The 12,064-nt window shown below is 41.7% G+C and overlaps 1 protein-coding gene across 1 annotated transcript; it reads left to right on the top strand.

Moving 5' to 3' along the window:
- Positions 1–9,230: 9,230 nt before the first annotated feature.
- LOC149138957 (uncharacterized) lies at positions 9,231–10,490 on the top strand. The gene has a single exon (XM_089450536.1). The coding sequence runs from the start codon at positions 9,231–9,233 to the stop codon at positions 10,488–10,490; it is 1,260 nt and encodes a 419-aa protein (XP_089306662.1).
- The last annotated feature ends 1,574 nt before the right edge of the window (positions 10,491–12,064 follow it).

Raw genomic sequence — 12,064 nt, 5'->3', positions numbered from 1 at the left:
GGAGTGCAGAGTTTAACTCATTAATTATTAACTATTAATGAAAGTGTGAACATTTTTGTTTAATAGTAATATTTGTGTTTTCGTTGTGTGGAAAAGTTGTCCATGTAAAATAATTATCAAAAGCAAAAGCATTAGTGCAAGAGAATTAAAAACTATAATTAAATGCATGACAGTCTATTAATAGTCAAGTTAATAATATGAAATGTAATAGTTATTACAGTGAAAAGTTTAACTCATTAATTATTAATTATTAATAAAAAGAAGTTAATAGCTATAGTATTATAAAAGTTGTCCATGTAAAATAATTATTAAAAAAAACATTAATGAAGAAGAATTAATAGCTATAATTAAATGCACAATAGTCTATTAATAGTTAAGTTAATAATATGAAATGTAATAGTTATTGCAGTGGGGGCCTTAACTAATTAATTATTAACTATTAATAAAACAAGTTAATAGCTATAATATTATAAAAGTTGTTTATGTAAAATAATTATCAAAAGAAAACATTAATGAGGGAGAATTAATAACTATAATTAAATGCACAATAGTCTATTAATAGTCAAGTTAATAATAGTTAAATGTAATAGCTATTGGAGTGGAGAGTTTAACTCATTAATTGTTAATTATTCATGAAATTAGTTAATCAATATAGTATTATAGGTTAGTGGGATTCCTTGTAATAGCTACAATATTATAAAAATGTATTAGTTTCCAGAAATTATTGTTGTTGTTTAATTATTACAGTTATTAATATTTATAGTTCATTTTGCTATTATTGTTGTGCCACTATCATTTATAATTTCATAATTAACTTACAGTTAATTAATTAATAAATATTAATAATTTTTTATGCTTTCATTTATATTTTTATCGTTAATGCTTTGTGCAAAAAAAATTGCTTTCATTTTCATTGTGCGAGGCATTGCTAGAATGGTTGAAATCGAAATAACCAATTTAAAAATTCAAACAAGTCAACTATATGCATCTCTCTACACAGTGAAATCTTTCTGAGCAAAGCTCTCTATACAGTGAAAGCTCTTCGCACAAGCTTCAACAATAGTTTAATTGACATGAAATGTTCTATGAAATTTTCGAGGAGGGGTATGCTTTCCACACAAGCTTCAACAATAATTTAATTGACATGAAATGTTCTATGAAATTTTTGAGGAGGGGTATGCTTTTGAAAATTGCAATAGTCTTAGAGATATTGATTGCAGTAGTAATGCAAAGAAGTTGATTGTGCAGAAAAATGTGTTTTCTCCTCGCTCTTGCACAACCATTCACTCATGTGATCAACCATTTTCATTTTCATGTGATCATTTACCTACACTTCACTCCAAATCTATTTGATTATTCCTTCTGTCAATCACCTTTACACTTTCCTGTTTTGGATGTCCATCTGATGGCATCCACATCCTTTGAGGGAGATTTATAAAATTCCTCACACGCTCACTCTCCCTCATTTTTGTTAATTTTGGGATCCCGAGGTACGGTGGGTTTTATTTGGGGTCAAACTTTCCTATTTTTCCTTTCTATTTCCCTGCCCCACATAATCTCTTAATCAATGGGGTCTGAGTTCTATCATTGTCCCTTCCTAGACCTCTCCTACCATGGCGGATCTGGAATCTAATGTGTCTGCCAATGCGGCTCTTATCCGTGCCACCTTGGATGTCGAGTCTCTGCGTATTGGAAATTCTTCCCACGTCTGCCATAGTGGCCCACACTCCCTTGATGCTTGGCACACTATCCTTGGGGATGACAGGGTGCCAGATGTCTCTCATTCACCTCCTTTGCCACAGGGTGGCGGGCATGTATTACATGGACGACGTTCCAAACATCGTTCTATCAAAACCATTCCACCACCTCCAACTCTGGCCTTGGATAACGCTATTCTGTTAGATCGTATTACCAACCTTTAGAAATGGGCGTTCATTGGCAGATGGTATTTTTTGGATATGGAAGACTCTGAGATGTGTAATTGGGTCGAAAAGAAATGGAAAACGATGCTTGGATACTTGCCAACCATTGTTCGACTGCTGAAAGGCTGGTATATATTTCATTTTCAAGTCAGGAGGACTTGGAGAAAATCAAATCTATCTCATGGATAAATGGTAAGAGCTTCTTGGCTCTTCATAAATGGTATATCGGGTATAATCCACTGCATAACATGCCAACAAACAAGCTCGTCTAGGTTGAATTACCTGGTCTGCCAATTGAGTTATGGACTAAACAAGCTTTAACAGATATTGGCAATGCCATCGGAAAATGTGTATATGTTGACCCGTGTTGTCTCGAGGCACCGGACAAAAGAGTCGCCTGGATTCTCATCGAAAAGGAGTATCGTGGGGGTTTTCCAGATCACATAAAACTACACTGGGGTGACACTAAAATTCATCAAAGGCTGGTGATCCATATTTAAACAAGAACACAACAAATTATAGAGATAACCATAAATACAGAGATGCAGCATAAATAATATTTCATTTCATTAATGTAAAATACTGAAATATGCTTATAAACAGAATTGGAAATAAACTAGCTTGGGCGATGGTAGCTTATCTCTTAGGAGAGATGTGGCGGCTACATGCCTCTGAACTATCTTACAACGAGGCTTGAAGGCCTATTTATTGTTGAGAAGCAATGGAAAACCCTAAACATCCAAAACCCTAACCCTAGGAGATGAAGCGCCAAACTATGGGCCCCGTTTTGGGTAAATTGGTACATCAACTTGCTGGGGTCGTAATTTTGGCATACGATCTCCATTTGACACGCACAATACCTCGTTAGAAAGATCTATCCAAGGAATAAAACTTTGGGAAGAGAAAAACTGGTCCATAGACCCATGTTGCTCCCAGTTTTCCCAAAAAACGTTGTTTAGTGCCTTAAAATGCGTTCGGAAGTTCAGGGCCCGAAATATTGCCAAAAATAGTAAATTGTGCTGTAAATAAGGAAACTGAAAAACTGAAAGAAACAATGGCGGGGGTCCAGGTGGAATTGGAGGGTGGCCACCAATATCCACCTGGATCATTCCCCCCCCAAGAAGAAATGGTCCCCATTGCATTGAGTTCCTCCATGAGATGAGGAAACTTTTGCTGAACTTGGTCCCTAGTGAGCCACTTTCCCTGGTGAAGGAGTTGACCTGCTTTGAAAACTCGATACAATTGGATCTTCTACTGGCAAGTGTGCTTGATCTGCATGTCCATGATTCGATCAGTTGCAGCTTGTTCCATGCAATCTGGAATTAACTCTGTTGGTGTGAGTTGTTCTGCAATGTCGTATGTGTCTAGTAATGGTGGAAAGTGTGGTCGAAGGCGGTCCACATTGAACACTGGGTGAAGGCCAAGGAATGGGGTAATGCTGAGCTCAAATTCATTTTCTCCCACAACCTTGGTAATGGTGTAAGGACCATATCGGAGTGGTCTAAGTTTCTGATATGCTCCAGTAAGGCGTTCCTTTTGAAAATGCAACCATACTTTGTCGCCCACCTGAAACTTGTGTGGCACCTGATGTTTATCATGTCTTTGCTTGTACTTGGCATTTGATTTCTCCAGAATGTCGTGGACCTGCTGGCAGATATGTTGGATGTGCTCAATGAAGCTGTTTTCCTTATTTGTTTCGAATTGGACATAAGCTGAATCGCCTGAGTATTTACAAATGGCATGGCCACATCAATGGGACATGGTGGCTGGAATCCCAAGCCCACTTGAAAAGGGTTGTGGCCAGTCAAGTTGTGGAAAGCCTAGTTATAGTTGCGCTGAACATAGGGGAGGCTCTCATCCCATGTGCGTGGATGCTTTGAGTTGTACATGCGTAGAATGTGTACGATCATCCTATTGACAACCTCTATCTGGCCATTAGTTTGGGGATGGAAGGCTATAGACTTAGTGAGTTTGATGTCTAGCATCGACTAGAGACTGGACAAAAATGTTCTTAGAAACCTACTATCCTGATCTGAGATGATAGACTGTGGGATCCCAAAGTGTACCCACACTTGTTCATAGAAGAGTTTAACAGTGGCTTCTGCTATGATATTCTTCTTGCAGGCCGCCATAATGGCCATCTTTGAGAACCTGTCGATAACCACAAAAACACATTCATTTCCATGCTTAGTAGAAGGAAAGCTCGACATGTAATCCATGGAGATGGATTCCCAAGGTCGACTAGGGGTAAGTAGTGAAGTATAGAGGCCTTGCTTCTTGATGGTCAGTTTGGCAATGGCGGAGACAGTGTAGGATCTGATGTACTTCTCGACATCCTGTTGAAGATTCGGCCAATAGAAATACTTCTGCAGTAATGCCATGGTTTTCTCGACCCTGAAATGCCCAACAGCCCGAATGTAGTGCTTCCCAAATCATCTTGGCACGCTCACTTGAAGGAACACAAAGGTGACTTAGGTGGCATAACAGGGCATCTTGGAGGTGAAAATCTGGAACATGCTGACCCTCTAAGAGTGTCTGGTATGTGTTGCCGAATTCTAGGTCGCTTTTGTAGAGAAGCGGAAAATCAGAAGTCTCGTGCCCACAAGAGTCGAGCACGGTGGTTAACACCATGATTGGTGGCCAACTGAGGCAATCTGCAACATTATTGGTGCTTCCCTTCTTATACTTGATATTCAAATGGAATTGTTGCAGGTATGTGGACCACTTCTGATGGCGATCATTCTGCAGCTTCCCTTGCGTCTGTATGAACTGCAGGGGCCGGTGGTCTGTGTGGATGATCGTTTTCTTCCCTAAAATTCAATGCTTCCATTGTCGACAAGCCTGCACAATGGAATACATCCCTTTTTAATAAGTGGGATACTTTCGAACTGTGTCTGAAAGTGTCTCACTGTGATATGCCTTTGGATGCTAGTGTTGAGTAAGGACTGCCCCAATAGCATAGTCAGAGGCATCTGTCTCGATCTCAAATGGTTGTTGCAAGTCTGGTAATGCGAGCATTGGTGCCAAGCAAAGGCGATGTTTCAACTCTGTGAATGCCTTCTATTGAGATTCAGACCAAAAGAATTTTGCTTTCGCTCCTCCCTTGGTGACTTGACTCAAGGGCAAAGTGATATGAGAAAATCCCAACACGAACCTGTGGTAGAAGTTGGCAAGACCCAGAAAGATGCGGAGCTCTGTCAGAGTGGTTGGAGATGGTCAATCCCGAATGAATTGGATCTTGGATGGATCCACATGCACCCCATGTTCATCAATAATGTATCCTAGATACTGAACTTGGGTCATGCCAAAAGAGAATTTCTCTAAATTGGCACATAACTTGTGTTGCCGCAGTGTTTGGAGAAATTGTCGGATGTGGTGGAGGTGATCTTCCCAACTCTAGCTGAAGATCAGGATTTCATCCAAGTATACCACTACAAATGAGTTGGTGAATGGTCGCAAGATGTCATCCATTAGCCTCATGAAGGTTGCAGGAGCATTCGTCAACCCGAAAGGCATAACCAACCATTCGAAAAGGCCCTCCTTGGCTTTGAAGGCACTCTTCCACACATCTGAGGGTTCGATTGGTACTTGTTGATATCCTGACTTCAAATTGGTCTTGCTGAAATATTTTGCCCTCTTCAGTTGGTCAAGAAGGTCATCAATCCGTGGGATTGAGTATCTATTATGGACAATGATCTTGTTTAGCGCCCAATAGTCAATGCAGAGTCTCCAAGTCCCATCCTTCTTCTTTACCAACACGATCGGGATCCCACAGGGCGATGAACTTGGTCGGATGTGACCTTTTTGCAAAAACTCCTGAATCTGCCTCTTGGTTTCATCATTCTCCAAAACAGAGTGCCAATAGATTGGTTCATTGGGCAACGACGCACCTAGGGTCAAATCGATGGAGTGCTTGACCTCACAGTGCAGAGGCACCCTTGTGGGGGAGGTGAAGATGTCCTCGTACTCCTCCATGAGCTTGTCCATCTGTAGTTGTCGTGCGGAGGGGCCCTATCTAGAGGTTGTGGCCACCATCTTCTTCTTTCCTTGAGGGCGTATCATCAAGAAAACAAATTTCCTGGTTTTGGAAATGATCTTACTGCACTGTTTTGTAGTAACCAAAGAGATGGCAGTAGGCGGTGCTACCTCCGGTATCGTGTACAACTTATTTCCCAAAGTAACAATAATAGCATGAGGCCTTGACTCATATACAACATTATGCTTCCACAAGTATGTTTGGCCTAATAATACATCACAAACATCAAGGGGAGCAACGTCACACAATACCTCATCTGTGAAGGGCTTGATGTTGTATGGAAGGCGACACTGCTGGCTCATGCGAAGATCCCATCCTTGGTGAAGCCACCTAATGGTGTACAGTTGTGGATGTGTTATGGTTGGTAAGCCCAACTGCTTCACAACCTCTACCAAAATGAGGTTCTTTTGGCTCCCGCTGTCGATAATGAACTGTAGTGGGGAGCCCTTTACCCACATTTTTGAGTGGAAGAGGCGCTCCTCCTCCTCTGGATCTTCTAGTTCCACCTTCTGGATCTTTGTGGTGGCAACAGTGGTATTGGGCTCCACATCGATAATCTGCTTCCCTTTGTCATTCCCCTTATCGGGTTCTGACTCAAAGTCTGAACCTACATATGATTCCGAAAACTTTAGCTCGATCACCAGTGACTGCTTGGCTCGACACTCACTTTTGTTGTGAGTGGAGCTCTTATGGAACTCACACCACTTTCTTGTGTCCTTCTTCGGCTTCGCGGTGTTGCTCTTTGCTTGCGGCTTTGGCGAGTTGTCCTCGGCCACCCCGCCTTGGCTTTGTCCTTTGTTTAGCAGTTTGGGGGCGCCTTTCCCTTGCTTCAGATTTGCAGATCCAAAGTCTCGCTTCTTTTGTTTAAACTTCTGCTCAATCTTGACAGCGTATCGGTACGTCGTGCCAAGCGAGGAGATGTCCAGGAACTCCATCTCATCCTGGATGTACCTGTGTAGGCAACTGTAGTATTTGAGTACCAAATGCAACTCAAAATCCTTGATACCCAACTTTGTGCGAAGGGTATGAAAAATATTGGTAAACTCCGGCACGTCTTGGTCCCTTCCCTGCCACAGTGTGGTCCACTTTATGTATTTATCCTCATAGCTTTTGACAGGGTAGTACTACTCCTTGATGGCATTTCGGAATGAATTCCAAGTGGGTGCGGCTGAAAAAAGTGAGGTCATACTTTCATCCTTCTGCTCGTAGTAGGTTTCCCACCAGTCCTTAACGTGGGGAGCGGCTTTGAGAAGAGCGAAAGTAATCTTTTCCCGACTAGAAAAATCATGAACAGAAAAATACCCTTCTAGCAGATTTAACCATTTATCTACAATGTCTATATCTATCTGACCCTCAAATATGGGAATGTCAAAGTTAGCTTGTACCTTAAAGGGTGTGGTGCTTCCAGAATAGTTGCTGGAAGTAGATGTGTCGCCCCTGGGTAACTGCTGAAGGATATGGGCAAATTTTTCCATCATCGTGTTCCTTTATTGCTCGAGGGCCTCTTCGAGCAAGATTTTTATAGGATCTCCTACCCCCTTGTCTTTATTTCATCTGCCATGGGAGGCTGTCAGGATTTGTGAGGCTGGTCTTGCAAAGGTTCGACCAGTTCAAGCCCTAACTCCTTATATCCCGACCTCATTGGGGACATGAAAAGAAAAACAAAGAAAGAGAAGACCGCTCTGATACCACTGGTCCAGATTTAAATAGGAACACAACAAATTACAGATATAACCATAAATACAGAGATGCAGCAGAAATAATGCTTCATTTCATTAATGTAAAATATTGAAATATGCTTACAAAAAGAAGTGGAAATAAACTAGCTTGGGCGATGGTAGCTTATCTCTTAGGAGAGATGTGGCGGCTACATGCCTCTGAACTATCTTACAATGAGGCTCGAAGGCCTATTTATTGTTGAGAAACAATGGAAAACCCTAAACATCCAAAACCCTAACCCTAGGAGATGAAGCGCCAAATTATGGGCCCCGTTTTGGGTAAATTGATACATCAACTTCCCGGGGTCGTAACTTTGGCACACGATCTCCATTTGATATGCACAATACCTCGTTAGAAATATCTATCCAAGGACTACAACTTTGGGAAGAAAAAAATAGGTCCATGGACCCATGTTACTCCTAGTTTTCCCAAAAAACATCATTTAAGGCCTCAAAACGGCTCCAAAAGTTCAGGACACAAAAAAACTGCCAAAAATAGTAAATTGTGCTACAAATAAGGAAACTAAAAAACTGAAACAAACAATGGTGGGGGTCCAAGTGGAATTGGTGGGTGGCCACCAATATCCACCTGGATCAGCTCGACTATTGGGGAGTTCCCTTCCGTTGCTCTTTCTGCCACCGTACTAGTCATCTGCGGGTTCATTGTCCTTGTCGACTGGGCGGTCGTTTGCATGGTATGAGATGTTATGATGTGTCCATGGTGTGCTGCTCTGGTATGGGTCGACCAGGTTTCAATGGACATCAGGGTGCTCCACATTTGCAGTAGACAGGTATGCCTCGAGGCCCAAATTCTAACAGACCTATGCATTTGGCTCTTCTATATATGTTTCATCTCCTATTTTTGTTCCGTCTTCCCTGAATACCTCTGCCATCATCTCCTATTTTTGTTTTGTGATAGCCCTACCCCCTTCAAATGTCAAACCCCTTCGGAACTGGCCCCCTGTCAGGAAATACCTGCCCCATTTTCAGTGCCATCCCATCCACCTCACATATTCCATATGTTCCCTCTCCATTACCACTCCATTGTTAATTTAAGGATAAAGGTCCTAGACTAAGCGTCACACCTTCTAATTCAATTATAGCCTCGCCCACGAACTCTGTCGGGAGTGACCTGGACTTCATTTTACAAAGGAAGACTTTGGATTTAGGTACTCTCACCATCCACAAATTGACGGGTTCCACCTCTCCTCACATCAGCCCTACCTCGGCGGGAAACATTACCGTCTGACGGAAACAAAACCGAGGTAGCCGACATTTTAGGGGACGACCCAAGACTAACACATTATCCTCCCCAATGGATCATTTCCTGGTTGATGTACCTATTGCTGAAATCCCTCCCTCACGGGTCCTTAAAGCACGAATGCCCGACAATGATCTCTCATGACTTTTATCATCTCACTTAATATTTGGGGTCTGGGGGTTGCCCCTAAATACTTGGCTCTCAAACATCTCTTATCCTCTCTGCATCCATACATCATTCTTATACAAGAAACCATGCATAGTGTTCCATAAGTTGTTCTTTATTTTCAGAAAATGTTTCCGAACTGGTACATATCTACTACTGCTGCTGCGAGTCTCTCCGGTGGTCCGGTGGCCTTATGGGACCCTAGATGGATCAAAATAAAGGCCTACAAGTGTTTTGCTGGTATATTGCTCGAAGGCAACATACGCGGCCTGGGTGGCCGTGTACACATCCTCAACATATATGCACCATACAAAGATAGATATATCTTCTGGGACAGGTTGATTTCTTTTGGGATGTTGGAACTTTATTCACTCATCATGGCTGGGGACCTAAATTGTACTATCAGACTAGATGAAGTTTGGGGATGCTGCAAGAAGATCGATCCCTTGGCTGGGATGATTCAAGATGCCATTCTTATGCATAATTTTATGGATATCTGCCCTGCAAAAATAGCCCTCACTTTGGATAATGGCCGTATTGGCACGACATGTGTTGCTAAGAGACTAGATCGTTTTCTGATCCGTGAACAGCTGTTGGGTCGTCTTGGTGATGTCCACGCTGATATTATCAGCAATTTTATATCTGATCATAGACCTATCATAAAAATGGACATTCACACAGACATCCCCTTCAAATTCAACAGAACATGGCTAGAAGATCATGATTTTAATAAACTAGTGTTGGATACTTGGGGTCGTGATTGTCCTGGCCCTTCCCCCATGATTAACATTCTTGATAAACTTGACATTCTCTGTGGGAATGTCAAATCCTGGCAGAAGCAGAAGCTCAGGGACCTTCGAAAGGAACTCATTGACATCCAACGAGAATTAGATTCGATTCTGCCCATGATGTCCTCCCACTGTCTTTCTGCTACTACTCGGTCCCATATTCAAACCCTTGAACTTAAGAAGAAGAATCTCCTTTCTATTGAGGAATCCACATGGAGATTGAAATGTCAAGCTTTATGGATTAAGGAGGGTGATCGCAACACCAGATTCTTCCATCGTTATGAAAACCACTGTCGCAACATCAACACTATATGGGAGATAAAAGGTGTTGACAGACAAATTCTCCAAACACAAGAAGGGATTAGTAATGTTGTTGTTCATCATTTTCAAAAGGCATATGGCCATAATGAAAATATTATTGCTGAGGACCTCATTTGGGGGATAGATCCATATCCGATTATGTTTGATGTAGAGAAAAATGATGAATTTTATAAGGAGGTCACCGAGGGTGAATTATTGGGCATCCTAAAATCATTTAAGGGTGATAAGAGTCCGTGTGTGGATGGATGGATGATTGAACTCTTCACCCATTTTTTTTAAACTCTTCAAAGAATACTCACTGGGCATGGCAGAGGAGTCGAGGACCACGGGTTTCATTCATCATCATATCACCTCCACATATATTACTCTCATTCCGAAGCGCAATCCTTCCAAGTGCTTCTCAGACTTCAGGCCTATATCACTCTGCAATCTCATATACAAAATCATATCAAAGACCATTGTTGGTCGCATGCGCAGTACTCTTTCTCACCATTTCTCTCCTGAACAACATGGTTTTCTCCAGGACAAGCTTATTCACGACGCTATTGTTAATGCACAGGAGGGCATGCACACGATCCATACCAAGCATTTAAATGCTGCAATTTTACAAGTTGACCTTTAGAAGGCATATGACTGTCTGGATTGGGGTTTTCTCAGACTTGTCCTCATCAAAATTGGATTACGGCCTAGATGTGTTGATTGGATCATGGCCTGTGTTGACAATGTCAACTATGCAGTTATCATTAATGGATATCCATCAAAGTTCTTCTACACTGGCCGGTGTCTTCGTCAGGGATGCTCCCTCTCCCCACTACTTTTCATCTTGGTGATGGATGGATTGAGCTTGCACATAAAAAAGGCGGTTCAGTTGGATCAATTCCAGCCACTGAAGATGGGAAACAACATCAACATTTCTCATAATTTCTTCGTCGACGATATTCTCATCATGGGTATGCTATGTCGATTTGCTTGGTTATGTCTTTTTCACATTTTCAGAAGATTTGCAAATGCTACTGGCTTGCATATGAATGTTAATAAATCTATTTTATATCATGGACAATGTGACATGGATTCTATTGCATATATCAAAGGAATATTTGGCATTGAGGCAATGCCGATACAAAACGGTATGAAATACCTCAGATACTGTATCAAACCTTGTTGCTACAGAATTTCTGATTGGCAATGGCTTGCTAATCGTTTTTTCAAAAAAATATCTGGGTGGGAATTTAGGTGCCTATCTCTGGGGGGTCGGGTCATACTCACCCAAGTGGTCCTGTCTCAAATGGGGGTTTACTGGGCACATCTTTTTTATATCCTCGCCTCTATTATAAACTATCTAAATCGCTTAATGGCTAACTTCATTTGGGGGGCGAGGGGGGGAGCCATGAAAAAAAAAAAACCACTTGGTCAAATTATCCAACATCACTTTTCCAAAGGGTATGGGGGGATGGGGCATCATGGACCTCCGTCGGTTTGGGGGGTCACTGCTGATCAAATCCCTTTGGAGGGCTATATTTGGATCTAGCACATGGAGTAAGATCATCCAACACAAATATCTTAAGGATAAAGACTTCTTATTTTGGTACCAAAAAGGCACCATCGGCATCAAACATGGATCGACTATCTGGCTTAGTTTTCTGAAAATTGAAAAAAAAATTATTCATCATCTTGCATGGAAGTTACAATCAGGCCACCACATCCTTATTGGTATAGACCCAATTCTGGGTGCTGGAATAGAATGTAATTTTTCTGAGAGGCTTATTCATTTCCTTAATGGTCGTGGCATATATTTCTAGGGACAAGTCATTGAACGTTGGCAGGGACTGGTCCCCATATGGAAAAATGCACAG

The sequence above is a fragment of the Pinus tabuliformis genome, chromosome X, assembly GCF_031772625.1.
Source record: "Pinus tabuliformis cultivar Carrire ecotype Pingquan chromosome X, CPIR1, whole genome shotgun sequence".
In the NCBI taxonomy this organism is placed as follows: Eukaryota; Viridiplantae; Streptophyta; class Pinopsida; order Pinales; family Pinaceae; genus Pinus; species Pinus tabuliformis.
Note: the sequence above shows the minus strand (reverse complement) of the source record. Positions and strands in the feature narration are given on the sequence as shown.

Coding starts and splice junctions, on each gene's coding strand:
- LOC149138957 (XM_089450536.1), top strand. CDS start 9,231: ATGTTTCCGAACTGGTACATATCTACTACTGCTGCTGCGAGTCTCTCC.